Source organism: Balaenoptera borealis (genome assembly GCF_965194805.1).
Source record: "Balaenoptera borealis genome assembly, chromosome: 4".
NCBI lineage: Eukaryota > Metazoa > Chordata > Mammalia > Artiodactyla > Balaenopteridae > Balaenoptera > Balaenoptera borealis.
In genome coordinates this window covers 120723561-120740883 of record NC_138861.1, presented here as the reverse complement: position 1 = coordinate 120740883, position 17323 = coordinate 120723561, and the positions used below count along the sequence as shown (strand labels likewise).

Here is a 17323-nt window from a genome sequence, read left to right as displayed (position 1 = left end):
TGCTACAAACATCTGGAACACATGCACAAAAACCTGTGATCATGAAACCTGCAACTTAACTCCTTTATCTGGTTTCTCCTTGAATTTCCAGTCAACCTCAGAGTTAGAACTCAAATAGATGGTCAGTATTCTTTCCACTATACCATACTGATGATGGTTTTAATGATACTTATTAACAATATACATTACTATTCAATGATGAACATAGGCAGGAAAGCAATCACTATTCGTCTCTGAATGGCTGAGCTGATGATGTGACCCGAATTCAGACACTAAACACTTAAAAGGTCATTTCAGGAAGAGGCAAAACATAGAGGATTGAGGGCTGTATTTTGTTTAATCTCCTTAATCTTCTGCTGTTCTTTAGCTTCAAATTAGGCTGAAGCTAGCACTCAGAATGCTGCTGCTGACCTCAGGTAACACCCCTCCCAGAGTCCAGCAGTGGAGCCTAATTACCTTTGAGATCAAATTAAAGCTCCTTAATCATGGAGTTTAATGTCCACCACCAACTGCGCCTTCAATAACTGCCCGACTCACAAGCTCTCATGAGCTTTGCTACAGCCAAGCAAACTATAGATTTTACCCTGGCGCAGTTCTGAAACAACACACGTGGGATTCCCGAACCTGCTTCTTTCCACTGATCACACCTTTCTCTCTACCTCAAATTCAGTGTCAGACTCACCTCATCAACAAAGCCTTTCCAGTCTCTTCCATTTGAACCCATTCACTTGAATCATTCTTTCAAGTAAATATTTAGCACCCCCAATAGTTAAAAATTTGAATAACATTTTATAAAGCATTTACATTATCACATGTAATTTTTATAACAAGCCCTTGAGCTATGCAGAGCAATTATTGTCTTCCATTTTACAGATTAGGAAATAGTATCTTAAGGATCACATATAAGTAATAAGGGGTAGGAGTGGGACTCGAGCTCAAGTCTTCAATGACAGACCTCATCTCTTCAATGTATATAATATGTGTGTATGTGTATATGTATATACATATACTTACGTGTATATATATATATAATTATGGGTTTTTATAGAATATATATATTTATATTATTAATATTATATATTAATATATACCATTATATACTGATACACAATAAAGTTAATATATTAACATATTAATATGTTATGCTATATATTCTATGTATAATAAAATATATAAATTATATATATTTTTCTATAAATGTCTATGATTTTTGTTTTATTTATTTATTGTCTTTTTCATTAGTGAGTTCCCTGAATAAATGACTCCCTCACCTTCCCCAAAAAACTTCCCAAACTGTATAATATAGAAGTTTATTCTTCTTTGTTAATAGAAAATAAGAAGGAAGAAACAAGAATGGTTATTCTGTGCTACTGGAATTCCTAATTATAGTAAAAAAAAAAAAAAAAAAAAAAACCACTTAGCCAGAACTTAGCTACTTGGTATCCTTATCCATCTAAACCTAAGAATCAGAAAGTAAAGAAATCAGGACTTCCCTGGTGGTCCAGTGGTTAAGACTTCTCCTTCCAATGCAGGGGGTGTGGGTTTGATCCTGGTCAGGGAGCTAAGATCCCACATGCATCAGTGGCCAAAAAACCAACACATAAAACAGAAGCAATATTGTAACAAATTCAATAAAGATTTTTAACAATGGACCACTTAAAAAAAATCTTAAAAACAAAAAGAAAGTAAACAAATCAACAGCCTCTGAGCAGTTAAATAATAAATGCCTTTTACTCTCAGATGCACCCCTCAGGCCCACTCAGTCTTTCCTTATTTCAGACCTATTTCTGAGGAGCTTGGCCAGTCCACAGCATGAAGATGCAAACACAAGGTGTGGAGGTCTCCGCTCCCATTGCTACCAACCCCATCCGCAGTGCATTCCCCACTAGCAGGAGTGGCTACATGATTCCGATATTCTCTCTTGCTGAGCCCAGACACAGCCTCAGCCCGGCATTCTAGACCACCAAGGGTTAGTTACTGGTCACCTTTCCCACAACTAGAAGCCTTATCTCAGGGCTCCTCCTGGAGAAAGATGGCATAATCTGAGTGTGAAAATGATAATAACTGCTATGAATAAAAACATTTCAAATATTTTTTACATCCTTGAATTTATAAAGATGCTTTTTTTAAAAGAAGGTCACCTCTGGAGGATACACTAACCCTTTATTCTGAAAACAGATAAATTAAGGGAAAGATTAAATCAAGCATTTAATTTACTTTTCCTATAAAAGATGCTCCTTCAGGGAAATCATGGAGCTGATGTGGAAAAGTGATTCAACTAATAAGCAGTGATAGAATTAGAATGTCATTACTTCAAACCTCTAATGAAAAAATGCCTCTAAGCAATGACAATTAATAGCTTGTAAAGCCATTACACAAAAGGCTGATAGGAAACGCTATAATGGACAGACCAGGCTGGCAACACCTGAACCACTGATGAATCTTGAACATCACAAAAAGAATGGAGACCCAGCCACTGCATGCCCTCTGGCGTGGTCACTAGGAAGCATGAGGTACTACCTGCAGTACCACCTATAAAGTACTCTTGCACAAAATCTGAATCTGATAAGGCTTCTAGGCTAAAACTACCAGTGTATAGGAAAAACAGAATCATGTTAAATGACACCACGGGGATAGAATCTGAAAAATCCAGAATGTGGGAAATTCTAAGGGACAAATGATCTGGGCTCCTCAACAAATGAATGGCAGGAAAAAGTCTCAGAAAATAAAGAGGCCACAGCCAGGCATATGGAAACCAGCAAGAAGCAAGAGACAACAGCAAGAAAGATAGAAAATTGATAAAGAGCCATTCCAAGTATTTAAAAGGCACTTCACATGGCAGCCATTTGGTGTCAGGGCAAACCTGCATTAAAAACCCAGCTTTGCCTCAAATCAGTCCTATTCTTGCCCCAATGACGTGTATCTTTGTAAATGTGACCCTCATCATTAAGAAAATGTCAATAACTATCTATAAATATGTTAGGAAGATACAGAAATCCATAATTTGCTAAGATTTCTGTAATAAATAACAGAGCTTTGGGTGTTTGAACTGATAATTTAAACTATATGAAAACAGAATATAAGTGTAGATGAGGATATGGAGAAATTGGAATCCTTGTGCACTGTTGGTGTAAATGTAAAATAGTACAGCCGCTGTGGAAAACAGTATAATGGGCCTTCAAAAAATTAAAAGTAAAATTACCGTATGATCCAACAATTCACTTCTGAGTATACGTTCAAAAGAATTAAAAGCAGCATCTCAAAAAGATATTTACAGACCCATGTTTGTAGCAGGACTATTCCCAATAGCTAAAACATGGAAGCAACCCAAGTGTTTATCAAAGGATAAACAGATAAGCAAAATGTGATATATACATGCAGTGGGATATTATTCAGCCTTAAAAAGAAAAGAAATTCTGACACATGCTACAAAACAGATGTATCTTGAGGACATTTTGCTGAGTGAAATAAACCAGTCACAAAAAGAGGAATATTGTATGATTACACTTATATGAGGTCCTTAGAGTAGTAGTCAAAATCACAGAGACAGAAAGGAGAACAGTGGTTGCCAGGGGCTGAGGAGAGGCAGAAATGGGGAGTTCTCATTTAATGGGTGTAGAGTTTCAGTTTTACAAGATGATAAGATTTATGGAGATTAATGGTGGTGATGGTTGCACAAAAACTGTGAATGTACTTAATGCCACCTAACTGTACACTTAAAAATGGCTAAGATGATATATTTTATGTTATGTGTACTTTACCACAATATTTACATTTTAAGAAAAAATTATGTGAAAAAAAGATTCATATATCTAGGATGATTCTTTTCTAGAGGTATCCAAAAAACCAAGGTTTTACAGTAGAAACCCCAGTAATGACATAATCAAAATGAATTAGAGTCCCACTCGGGCAGTTTTAGCTACACTAGTCACTTCTATAAGCGGGTACATTTCTAGGTGGAGACAGCTCTCCTTCAGGAACTCTCAGAATTAAAGAAATTCAGCAACATTTTTCTGCATGAAATGAATGCAAAGTATTTTAAACAGTGTTGATGACAGATGTGCTTCATTTTCCAAAGAAGACGCTTTTGAAATTCTCTTATGAGCTTAAAACTAGAATCTACATTTTAAAGAATCACAGAAGAAAGCAAAATTGTTTGCACCTTTTACAAAAGAACATCTGTGAGCAGTAAAACTATAGTTGCAAATTCTCCAAATGTTGAGCTTGAAATAATGCCATTAACACTGTATACAAAGAAGTTCCCACACTGGCTCTGAGATTCCTATACAGTCTGCCCTTTGTATCCGTGAGTTCCACATCTGCATATTCAACCAACCGTGGATCAAAAATATTCTTTAAAAAAATTCCAAAAGTTTCAAAAAACAAAATTTGAATTTGCCTTGTGCCAGAGACTGTTTACATAGTATTTACATTGTATTTACAACTATTTACATAGTATTTATATTGTGTTAGGTATGATAAGTAATCTAGAGATGATTTAAAGTACAAGGAAGGACGTTAGGTAATATGCAAATACTACACTATTTTACAAGGGACTAGTGCATCCTCGGATTTTGGTATTGGCCAGAGTCCGAACAAATCCCCATGGGTACTGAGGGACAGCTCTAACAGCATAGGTGTCAGGGCAGCCAGGAGAACACTGCTGCCTAATAAGTTTAATCGTGACAACAGAAATGTGAGATCAAGTCTGTGTCTCTTTTCAGAGCGCCAGAGAAGGAGTGTGTGTGTGTGTGTGCTTGTGTGTGTGTGAGTGAGAGAGAGAGACAGAGAGAGAGAGATTGATTTTCTGAGTTCCTGAAGTGGAAAACATTTTTAAAAGAGAAAAAAAATAAGGTTTGGGCCCCATAATCTGTGCAAACTGAAGCTTTTAACCACCAGCAGGCCATGGATAGACAAGAATATGCCAAATGACAGGTTATCCCAAAACAATTAAGGCAAACCTAAGATAGGAAACTATAGACAACAGTGAGAGGGTAGCTGGGGAGGCAGCATGGTGTCAGTCTGCCTGGGTTCAAATCTCAGGTCCACCCCAGTGTGACCTTGAACAAGCAATTGTGACATCTCTGAACCTCAGCTTTGTAATCTATAAAATGGTACTAATAATCACACTTACTTTGTAGGGTTGTTGTGGAGATTAAATGAGAGAATGTAGGAGAAGCCCAGAGCAGATCATTCTGCATCCAGTCAATGGTCATGACTATTATTTCTAAGAGCAATATGACCTGTGCCATTTTTCTATTTCCTATGCAGCAGCCCATTTGACTCCCAAATCTATTATTTCTAGCCCAGACCTTTTTCCTGAAACCTAGACCACTTAATGAAAAAAGAAAAAGACTGAAGCATAAAAGAGTCTAAAAGACTCTGAAAAAGACTCTCACTAGAGTTAAGCTGCAAAGATCTGCTGCAGAGAAAACTGATTTAAAACACTGGGATTTATTCATAACTATACAAAAGGGAGCAGGCTTGCTAAAGACTGTCTGGCCAAGGGTGGGGGCTTACAACATGGAAGAAAGGCAACACGTATTCAGACATTAAATATCTTTAGAACTTGTTCCTCGTGGTATTATTTAGCAGGGAGAGGGTACCAAAGGGTGTTTTTCTCAGTCTTTTTTCTTTCCAACTGTGGTTTATTAAATGTCCTCTAGGCACTGGGAGTACAATGGAGAGTTGTATTCTGTGTCCTCATAGGACAAAGGAAGTTGAGGAAGACAGACGATTATGGCAAAACATGATAAGTGCCCTGTGACAGGGGAAATCTGCTATTTTCTGCAAATAGCTACTGAGGCTCTGAGTGAGGAGGTCAGGGAAAGTGTTCCTGAAAGAAGTGATATTGGAGCTGTTTCTCAGAGGATGAAGAGTAAGCCACTGCCGAGAATTAGAAAGAGTGCTCCCAGGGAGTTCCCTGGTGGCCTTGTGGTTAGGACTCAGGGCTTTCACTGTCATGGCCCAGGTTCAGTCTCTGGTCGGGGAACTGAGAGCCACAAGCCGTGCGGCCAAAAAAAAACAAAAGAGTGTTCCAGAACATGCCGAAAGGCTGGAGGAGAGAGCAAGCGTGCCTCCCTGGAAGAAATCAAATCTTTGAGGATGGCTGCAGCCCAGACTTTAATGCAGAAAATGGTGAGAGTGGAAGCGGAGAAATGAAAGGGGTACCCCGTGAACCGGTTAGATAAAAAGACTGGGTTTTATTATTGGCAATTGAGAGTTGACAACTGATTTTAACCCAGGAACGACATGATTGGGTTCTTCGTTTTGAAGGGTTATACTCCCTGCAGCATGGAAAACGGAAGTGGGGGACATGAATTAAGTGGAGGCCAGGGATAGAGGGCTCTGAGAGGGGCCCAAGTGGTTAGATGGTAGGTAGTGGAATTGTCAGGAGCTGGAGATTGATTTCATGGCGTTGGAGTGAGAAAGAGGGAGGAAAGGGCAACTCCTAGATTTCTGCCTGTCGAGGTGGAGGTAAAATGCTACTCACCAAAGTAGGGACACTGGAGGGAGAGGAGCTGGGGAGAAGGGAGGGGAAAGTGAGTGGGTCAGTTATTTCCTTTGTTCCTAAAGCACTTGCAAGAAATCCAAGTAGAAATGCTCAGAAGGCAGATAAACACGTGGGCCTTGAGAAGGAAACTTGTGCCGAGCCTGAATGTGCACATCCAATGTGGCCCCAGCAGGACCCTGATCCTGGAGGAAGCAGACAGCAAGAGGAGGCACCAGAGTGACTACTCTCAGGAAATAGGTCAGAATCATCAGAAAACCAGCCTGATGCTGAAACTGTGGCTCTACTACCTCGACTTGGGCTCATCAATCTGCTGCATCGAACTCCTCTATAACCAGCCAATCCTAATGGACAAGCCGTGGACCAACAAGGACTTGTTTAAACTGATACATTAGTCTTCCTTGTGGAGCTCTGTGGCTTTGCCTTTGTAAGCCCCACCCTTGCCCTTGGTCTTCATCAGGGCTGCTCCCTTTTGTATATTATGAATAAATCTCCAATGTTTGAAATCACTTTTTTCTGCAGCTTAGCTCTCACTATGCCTCAGGCTCCCCCCACCCCTCTTCATTTGTCTATATCTCAAGAAAGAGGTCTGGACTAAAAATAATATATTCGGGAGTCAAACAGCCTACTGCATAAGAAATAATTAGAAAAATGCCACAGGTTATACGGCCCTTAGAGATTAACAGTGCACATAACCGTCTGAGTGGTTCTGAGAAATCACTTGAGAAAAAAACAACCTGCTTAACTTTATTTAACGCAGTCTAAATCATCTGACCCTAAAATGTTTCTTCCTTCCAAATAACCCTTACAGAACTAGTGTTTGGAGAACATTTTGATAAATGATAGTTTAGGCATTTTTCATGAGGTAGGTTTGTTGGTCCTCTTATTTGTATAAATACATATATTTTATAACAAAAATAATATCAACCAAGTTACATGATTTTTCTCAGCTATCTCCTCACTGAAGTAGTCTCACTACTAAATGCCTTGCAAACCAAGGTACTACTACTATTCACTCTGCCAGAAGAGCTACAGTTGTAAGCCTATTCTTCAGTAGGAATTAACCAGCCTCCAGAGAAGTACATCTTTAAATGTGAAGGCTATCAGGTACTTTAAGAACCTGAGGGAAGTTAGGTACCATCTCCCTGGAGGGACAATTGCATATCTTCCTCTAACATATACAATCAAGGGCTTCACAACCCTAAATCTCAGGTGAAGAATTTCTGCCGTACATGGCACTAAAACAATTTAAACCTATTTGATGATAGCCAAAGTAACAGTACTCTTGAAATCAAAAGTCCTTTGCACTTGGACCTCATATGAAGCCCATCCTTTGATCAATAACTAAAGCCAGTATCTCCAGTGCCAACTGCCTTCTAGGTTCCAGGTTTGCCTGTAGCTCTGCAGCTGGCACCGTCTTTCCAATCAAATTCTAATATTTGCCACATTGTTCTATAGTGCATTATAGATTTTCTCCTGAAATTCATGCTTTCAATATCCTATTTGAACTCCCCATTAAAGAGGCCAAGTAATAGTGAAGGACTCTGAAGAGCTTACCTGTTTATGGTAGAAAGAACACTAAAGTGACAGACAGGAATTTTTCCTAGAATCCATCATTTACAAGGTGTGTAATCCTGGAAAAGTCACTCTATTTCTCTAGGCTTCATATTTTTCAATTATGAAATGAGTACAATAATTGAGGACCTTTCTGTCTCACAATGTTGCTGTGACAAACCAATATGATAATGCCCAAGAAAATACTTTGGAAATTATAAGGTTACATATAAATGTAAGAGATAGTGATGATGATGATCATGATATCTCTAACTACTATGAATGAGACCAATAATTACTTATTCATAGTATTATAGTTGTTGGTTCTAATTTTATTGTGAGTCATCACCACTTGGACAATAAGTTGTATCTGAGCTTGAGTCGAAATTTCCCATGTAAGGTAACTGGTAGTATATCAGATTCACTGCCTTTATGTGTGGAATATGGTCACCATCTATTTTATAGTCTTGCTACTTGGTTGTTGTTCTTTAATGTTGTGCTCAAGCCACAGGTGAATTGTTTACCACAACTCTTGCTTTTTAAATTCAAATAAGTGAATTAAAAAAAATAACTTGCCTGAACAAATGCTTCATCTCTAGGAATTTGTCCTTGCAGTTTCTCATTTCTTGCATTGAACGTATAGTCATTACACAAGTTAAATTATAGTTTCTATCTAAGTTTTTTAAAGAAATAGATTAAAAGCATTTGGACTATTAGTTACCTGCCTGAGGATATAAGAAACAACAATGTCAATTCCCCCTAGATTCTAACCTCCCTTTGACAGTCTCACGCCTGTTCTCTGTTCAGTCCCTCCAGCTCTCTTCAGGAGCTATGTCGAGGGCAGGTACAGACCCATTTATACACTAATTGTGGGAGGGAATCTTAGTCCCTACCATGTCCCACATTATTACCAAATCCTAGTGGCATCCAACAGGTAGAAAGAAGAGAAAACAAACAATTCCATCTTTATTTTGAAAACTCACAAGGCTAGTTGCAGATGAAATTAAATATATTTTAAAGCCCTCTTGAAATAAAATTTTTACATAAAGGCAGATGTTAGTGTAACATAATTTATGTGGTATATAAGCCATATCAAGACAGCCTACCTAAAAAAAAGATTATATGTGAAGGAATTTGTATGACTGTTAGCATAACTGACGTCATCTTGGGCCCTTACGGTTTCTCCTGTCCTTCTGCTGACCCTACCCAGGACCGTGCTGTGCAGTGAATCACTTCTCTGTCATCAAGGGCTTTGTAGGTAATAATCATAAGGACCAGGTAGCCTCTATACTCTTTTAGTCCCCAAACAATGATGAAAACCTTCCCTGACATATTCCTGGCACCCATGAGTCTAGTGACCCATTCATAAACGCTGTTTCCAAGCACGTACCCCCATACCCCAGGTTCACTATAAAATTGTCGCAGTGGCCCCTCGGCAGTGCAGAGTACAGCTGTGAATGCTTCCAGATCATTGTCTGCCCCATTCCAATCCCACCCTGTACGTTACTCTATAATAAATCAATCCACTGATTATACGGAGCTGCCTGCCTCATTTTTCGGTCTTAAGATGCTTCCTCAGTTCAGTGGGCACTTTTCGTTCCCTTCGTCCTTCAACAGAATTCAGAGAAGTCTACATTTGAAAGTAGAAATCTGGGACTACGACTAGATTCAGTTAATCCATTCATTTTACTAATTCTTTATAAATAAACAAATAACCACTGAATATAGGGTGGTTTACGTCAATCTGTCCATCCGTCAGATATGGTCCCTGCATGCATGGCATTTATAATCAAGTGGGAGAGAAAATCAAAAAGAAAGCCAAGTGGTATGTAATTCCACGTTTGATGAGTTCAGTGAATATCTATCGAGAGAAAGATAGGAGGTGAAGGGGCCTACTTTGCTCGGAGGACCAGAGAAGGCCTACCTGAGGACATGACAGTTAAGCTCAGAACTGAAGAGAAGTCTAGGCAGAGAGAAGAGTGACTGCAAAAACCCGAAGGTATGAAGGAGCTTGGCATGTCTGAAGAACTACAGGAAGACTTGTGCTAGAGTCCAGTGAGGGGAGGAGGAAAGGATGCTGGATCAGGTTGGTCAAATATTGATAGGCCTGGTTAAATGTTAAATTTCGATCTAAATGCAAAGGAAAGCTTTTGAAATATTTTAAGCAGGGGGGGTTAACAGATCAGATTTACTATTTAAAGGCAAGAGGAGAAAACAGAAAGATTAAGTAGCTGCTACAATAGGCCAGACAAGATATGCTGGCTGTTTGGACTGTGGTGGTGGCAGCTGGGGGGGTGGGGAGTGGACATTTGAGATGTATTTAGGAGGTAGAATAGAAAGGATTTGGCGGTACATTGGAAATTGAGGGTGAGGCAGTGGGAGAAATCAAGGATGACTCCTAAGTATCTGTCTTGAGAAAGTAGGCAGGTGGGGGCTATGCCAGACCCTGTTTGAGGTCAAAGATGACTCACCAGGTACCCAAGGATCACCCTCTGCCTTGGGCTGTACGAGTGGATGCACTACTTTAATTCCACCAGGTGGTACAAGTGATGGACTGAGGTTAATTTTAACCATATTCTTCCCAGTGTGCTTGTTAGCTATCCAAATTGTCTTCTTTTTCCATGTTGAATAGAAAATACGATCACCAAAAAGGGACATCGCAAAAAAATTGTGCCTAAAAACAACAGGAAAAACACATAAAGAATGGCAGAACATTTCTTCTGGGCTTATTAAAGTTTCACTTCATTTCAATTTATTGTCTGAATTTTAATCACCTAGGTTTTCAATTGTTTCTCATTTAGGGTTAGAAACAGATGTTAAGTTTAAATTTTTCTCTATGTAGCCACAATCTTAATTAATAGGATATGATTTTTAGCTCCAGATCCATTGTCTCATTCTTTGGCCTCTCAGCACATAAGTGTGGTGAAAATAAAATAGGGAAGAAAACAGGAACAGGATAAGAGTGGACTTCAGGTTGTGTCAATTTTGCACACCTAATTGCTGCCTCTTGCCACAAGCTAGAGTCAGTTGCTGGCAAGATAGCAAATCAAATGAAAGACAGATGCTTCACAAAACATATGACATAGTAATTCCAAAAAGAATAACTATAACCAGCATGTGAAAATTTATTATATGCCAAATACTCTGTTAATTATTTTTATTTGTGTTTCTTTACTTAATCTTCACAATAATCCCAAGAAATAGGTCCTATTATTATCCCCACTGTATGGCTCTCAGCATAACTGATGCCATCTTGGGCCCGTACAATTCCTCCTATCCTTCCGCTGACCCTACCCAGGACTGTACTGTGCAGTAAATAACTTCTCTGTTGTCAAGGGCTTTGTAAATAATAGATATTGTTTAATAATCATTAGGATCGGGTGGCCTCTATGCTCTCTTAGTCCCCATAAAATGATGAAGACCTTCACTGCCGTATTTCCAGCACCCACAAGACTTAGGAATAAATCTTGACTGAGGAATGCACTTCCTGTTTCCAAGCACATATCCCCATACCCTAGGTTAACTGTAAAACTGTCTCAGTGGCCCCTTGGGAGTGTGGAGTGCAGCTACAAATGCTCTGGATCGCTGCCCACCCAATCCCACCCTCTGAGAAAGTTACCCTATAATATACTGATCCATTGCTTATACAGAGCTGCCTGCCTTGCTCTTCAGTCTCAAAATACCATTTCAGTTCAGTGGGCACTTTTTCTTCCCTCCCTACTCCAACACCCACATTAAAGGAAACAGGATGAGAGAAGTCGTGTAACCTGCCCAAGTCACTCACCTAATAAATAGTAAATCTGGGACTTGAGCTCAAGTTTTTGGACTCCAAAATCTGTACTAAACCACTACACCAGTTTAGCTGACAAAAGTAAAATTCATTTATCCCACAAACTTCAAATGGCAATTGTGTTATTTTATACCAAAAGCAAAACTTACTGTGTGCGATGTTTGCTAAAATGGACGGAACCTCCATCGTAATCACAGGAACAAATACGAGAATTGCTTCTTTCTCTATGGTACTGAATCCAAAAGAGCCGTTTATCAAGCACATCCAATGACACAGCTGTTATTTTCTCTGATGTCTCTAACAGAAGCTTCACTTCCACACCACCGAGATCTGCTCTGTGAAGGCTGCCCGCCACCTCTGAAGACCAAAACATAAACCTGAGGGCAAACACATCACGTAGACACATAATTGAATGTAAGGTCACTGAAATGGCTGACTTCTCTCAGTTTTTCAGTAATCCCTGGATGTCTGCACAGGACGAGTTTGACTATTTTGAATGAAAATTCAATTCAACAAATATTTATTGCCCTGTTATGGCAATTTCGTGTGATTTCAAGTTAGAAGGAGAATTACGCTTCTCTAGCAGGAAACCATGGTAGTCAACAGTGCTACTGGTAGAGCGAGCCTGGCTTAGTTCAAACCCAGGCAAACGCCCTATTGAAAATGGTGTTTGTGCATTGTAAAAGAGAGTCTTGGTCTCAATCAGGAGGTCTCTTTAAGTCAAAATGTTATGATTCCATGAATTTCAGATTTTGAAATATATTTCAATGTCCAAAACCAGCAGAATTTACCTTTCTACTGGATCAACTGCTATATTTGCAGGATATTTTAAGGCGCTTAAGAGAACACGGGAATTGTTTCCTTTCATATCTGTTACTGTAATGATTCCTTCCTGTTGATTTGACCAAATAAGTTCTTCATTGATCCAATTTATTGCCATTCCTGAAACATTTTTCTCTATCTCGCATATTTTCTGTAAAATCAAATTTTAAAATTGTTATTAATATTTCCCCATTCACAACAAAATTGTTTTTATTGTTATGTATCAAAGTTTATTCTTTTAAGTTCTTGTCATTTTTGTGCATTCCCAAAATTTAAATGATAAACTAGTCATAGATACCATGCCATTATTCAGATGCAGCAATATTCATCCTCCCATGTGAATATTTCTGGGCATAGTATTTATATCACAGCTTTGAGATGAAAATTTATTCTATATTTATTGAAATTAGGCAATCAGCCATAAAGTATTAATAATTTCAACTATAGTAACAGTGGAATTTCCATGCTACCTTAAGGTTAGTTTATTCAATTCCATTTGCTAACGGAATTTTCCAGGTTCTCACCTGAACCCAATTCCAAGCTTTGCTAAATTCTGGCAAGATTCCCTTGGAGTTTGTGCATAGGGGCATTAAGTAGATTAATTTCTTCTGGCCCCTCTTCCTCCCTTTATAAAGGGACCTTCCAGGTCCCTCCCTTTCTAAAAGTCCTCAGTGCCTTCAGGCTCTGTCCCCAGGATCTGAATAGCAGGGCTTTTCTTTATGCTCTCTCATGATAAAAACAACTTAACCGAACCTCAGTTATCTCCTAGTTCCAGCATGTGCAGGTAAACCGGTCCTCTAGGTGCGTGGAGGGTGAGAGATTGGAGGAAGCCCTGATTTGTACCATGGCAGATTTCTGTGGTGGAAATATTCCCACAATCACTGATTTTCAGCTACCAATGTGAAATCAGCAAACACAGAGTTGGGCAGAAATCAGTCTCAGAGTCTGTGCTATTCCTACATCCCATACAAAGTAATCTAGCCAATCCATTTAACTAATTGCTAAGATATTAGTTCACCCTGGTAAATTGTTTGCCTTTTAATGGTTGTCCTTTATAAACAATGTTTTAACCCAAAGCAGGGACTAATACTAGTGGATTTTAGGCTTCAGGCCAATCCTTTCTTAATGACTTGCCACAAATTCCACAACTATTTAATGCTTTTTCCTGTTCTCTGACAGGAAACCCTCCAAATTCTTGAACTCAAGATTTTGAAACTAGTCTACAGATGGCTGGAGAGTAATGAGTAGCCATCTTTGTTAAAAGTGAGATTAGTAAGTATTAGAGATGTGATAAAACAGATTAGTGCCTAATTGAAGGCTTTAAGAATAATTGGAGGGAGAAAGTTGTGTTTAAAAAAAAAAAAAAAAACCCAAAAACAAACAGCAGGCACTTTGTGTTGGGAATAAATGCTTAAGGTTTCTCTGGCCACCTGCTCTCTGTAATCCATCTCCCAGGAGAGACCATTCCTGCTGGGACTCATTTAAGGGTTCTACTAATTAAGAAGAAAGATAAAAGATCTTTTGTATGTGATTGAAGCAAAATATTTTATATCTATCACCTGCTTTATTATTTTTTTTCCAGAGTGTGAACACCTGGAGGATAAAAAGAAAAAAGATTTTCTTCCTAAATATTAGGTGCACAAACCCATGACAGAGATTTTACACAGGTGAGACAGGGTTTCTCCACCTCAGCGCGATTGACATGCGGGGCCTGGTATTCTTTGTTGTGGGGGACTGTCCTACATATTGTAGGATGACTAGCAGCATCCCTGGCCTCTAGCACATCTTCTCTTCTCCCCAGTCCAGTTGTGACAATCAAAAATATTTCTTGACATTGCCAAATGTCCCCTGAGGGGCAAAATTGCCACCAGCTGAGAACCACTGGAGTAGAAAATAATCATGTAAATAATCTGTTTTAACCATAAAATGGTGATCTGGCTTAATAAACTTACATCTTTTCAAAATTACATTGAAATCCTCACTTTCTCCTGTTGGGGACTTCTGAATAGCAATGCCACATGCATGGGCTTGTTCAGTAACATGATACCACAGATGCAGATTAAATAAATACCTACATATGCCAGACGCGTATTTGCAATGTAATGTAATTTTCATTTATCTATATGTTATGAATTTGCTATATCATATTTGACAGCCTGTTCAAAAATCCCTCGAATGCCATGGGAAATGGTACTTTACCTCTTGGCTTGTCCCATTCAGAAAAACTCTTTGCAAAAGTTGTCTTTCTAGATCGACCCAATAGATTCTTTCTTCACTGTAATGAAAATCCATGATCGTGGATATGCCAGCATCTGCCACCAATTGCTCATGATTAGTTCCTTCTAAGTCAATCCTAAAGATCCTGTTTCCATGGGAGAAAATTAAGAAGGGTGCAGGAACTGCATAGGAAGAAAGAAACCAAACAGTATGTTTTCAATGATATTTTATCTGATTAAGACAAAATACTTCCCCATGACAAATAGCACAAGCAGAATTAATTTTTTAATTTTTTTGGTTGCGCCGCATGGTACGGCATGTAGGATCTTATTTCCCCAACCAGGTATCGAACCCGCGCCCGCTGTTTTGGAAGTTTGGAGTCTTAACCACTGGACTGCCAGAGAAGTCCTCACAATTAATTTTTTAAGTCCTGCTTTTATATTTTAAAAAAATACCATTGTTTAGATAATAAAGACTTCCTGTAGATGTTCACAATTAACTTTGTAAATCATTTTCTCCACAAATTGATTGTAAGAAATGAACATTGCCAAATTATGAAAAAAGAAATATTTGAAGAGAAAGACACTTTCTAGCTTAATAATGTTATTTTTATGTTCAAAAAGAAACTACCTACTGTATTCTATTGTAAAGAGGGTCTGTATGAATGTCAAATTTCATGATGTAAATTGGAAATAAAATTTCAGATATTACCGTTTTGGAAATGGATCTCCCTCCTCTAGTCTTACCTTATGAACAGAGCATCCAGGTTACTGACAAAGAAGAACATAGTGAAACCTAGAGGTCTTGAGCGGAATCAGGAAAAATTGAAATGCTATCCATGAAAGCTCTGAAATATTTTGTCCCTGTTAACATTGCCACATAAAATTTACGACTCCCAGTTAAATTTGAATTACATGTATATTGCATGGGACATCCTTTACCCTAAAAAATTATTCACTGTTTACCTGAAATTCAAAATTCAAGTAACTGAGTGCCCTAAACTTTTATTTGCCAAATCTGAGTAGTGGACCTCAGTGGATCTCTCGATTCCTACAAGGCCTTTCCCTGTATCCTAACCCTATGCCTGGGGTCCCGTCCTGTTCCAGGTGATGACCATCTACCCACTCAGACTTCCAAGTACTCAACACCTGCTTGGGAACCTGATACCTCTCTTTGGAAATCTCAGCAAAAATTATTGGCCGACTGCACATAGAGCTTGCCTCCAGTGCTCCAAGACGATGTCAGGGGACCGTGTCATACTCTGCAGCCACGGTTAGCAAGGGTTAGTTTCCTTGGTCTTTCCTGACTGAGGATGAGGAGGCTTCTGCCATTCTGCCTTTAGATAACTATACCAGTTAACCACTGGGATGAGTGGGGGATTGGAGAAGAATTCTAACATATTCTCACTGCCCTGCTGGGCTGACTCCATTCTGTTTTAATATTAAACCTTAATTACTTAATGTGACATAATAAATGTGTTTACTGTTCTAAGGATTTCAAATGATGATGAATTAACATCCTCTTACTTGGGGATTATGTTCTAGAGTCAGAAACATTAGCTCCACTTTAGAGAATATATTGGAATAGAGATACAAGAGAAGGGAGAAGTGTAAGATCGTGAGAGTTTTGAAATAGGTGCCTTTATAAATGTCTAAAAGAATTGGCTCAAATCACTCTTCCCATATCTTTTCCACAGCACAAGACCCCTGGCAGAGATGTGTAGGACAGCCCATTCTCCATTGCCATTCTAGCTGTAGAATCAGAGGTATCACAGGAGAAATGGAAAGGGCATTAAACTGAGAGCCAGGAGGCCTGGTTTCCAGCCCCGGCTCACTAGTTTCTCTGGCCATCTCACAGGACCTCCCCAGCCCATCTCAGAGGACTACCGGGGAAAGAAAATGAAATTATAGATATGAAACTATTTCATTATTTGTGAAGCACTACACAAATATGATTTGCCATTACTTATTCCCACAACCAAGGTCTCACTACGTAGGGTTGTACCACTGTTCAGGTTTGAACCCGTGGACTAGAATGTCGTTATAACTCATTTCTCTTATAGCAATGTATCACGGAGAAAAGGAAGGCATAGGAAAAGACACCCTAAATAGACAGCTACTAATCTGTGGGCCACAGATTGCTGCAGGCCTGTGGATTTGTTGCCAGGAGTCCTCCCTTTGAAATGTGTACCATGCATCCTGTGTAAACTGAATAGATGTGTCAATACATGTTATTAATTTCCTAATGCATTGATACATTGATGAGATCAATAAAACATTTGATTCATTCCAAAGTACTACTAAATAGGTTTCCAGGTAAAAAAAAGGAGAAAGGAAAAGCACTCTAAACATTTTAGACAGAACATAGCATAATGCTTTGTACGTAGTAAGTACTCAAAATTTTTTCCTAAATCAATAAATTAATGAATA

At 38.8% G+C, this 17323-nt stretch overlaps 1 protein-coding gene across 3 annotated transcripts in view; it reads right to left on the bottom strand.

The window, feature by feature from the left end:
* Positions 1-17323, bottom strand: part of EGF (epidermal growth factor) — a 95670-nt gene that overhangs the window by 59148 nt on the left and 19199 nt on the right. For all 3 annotated transcript variants that reach the window (XM_082389168.1, XM_082389166.1, XM_082389167.1), the window contains exons 2-5: positions 14877-15076; positions 12647-12828; positions 12005-12232; positions 10537-10739 (exon numbers count right to left, since the gene is read on the bottom strand). In XM_082389168.1, coding sequence (XP_082245294.1) covers positions 10537-10739; positions 12005-12232; positions 12647-12828; positions 14877-15076 — 813 coding nt within the window. The remainder of the gene's footprint in view (positions 1-10536; positions 10740-12004; positions 12233-12646; positions 12829-14876; positions 15077-17323) is intronic.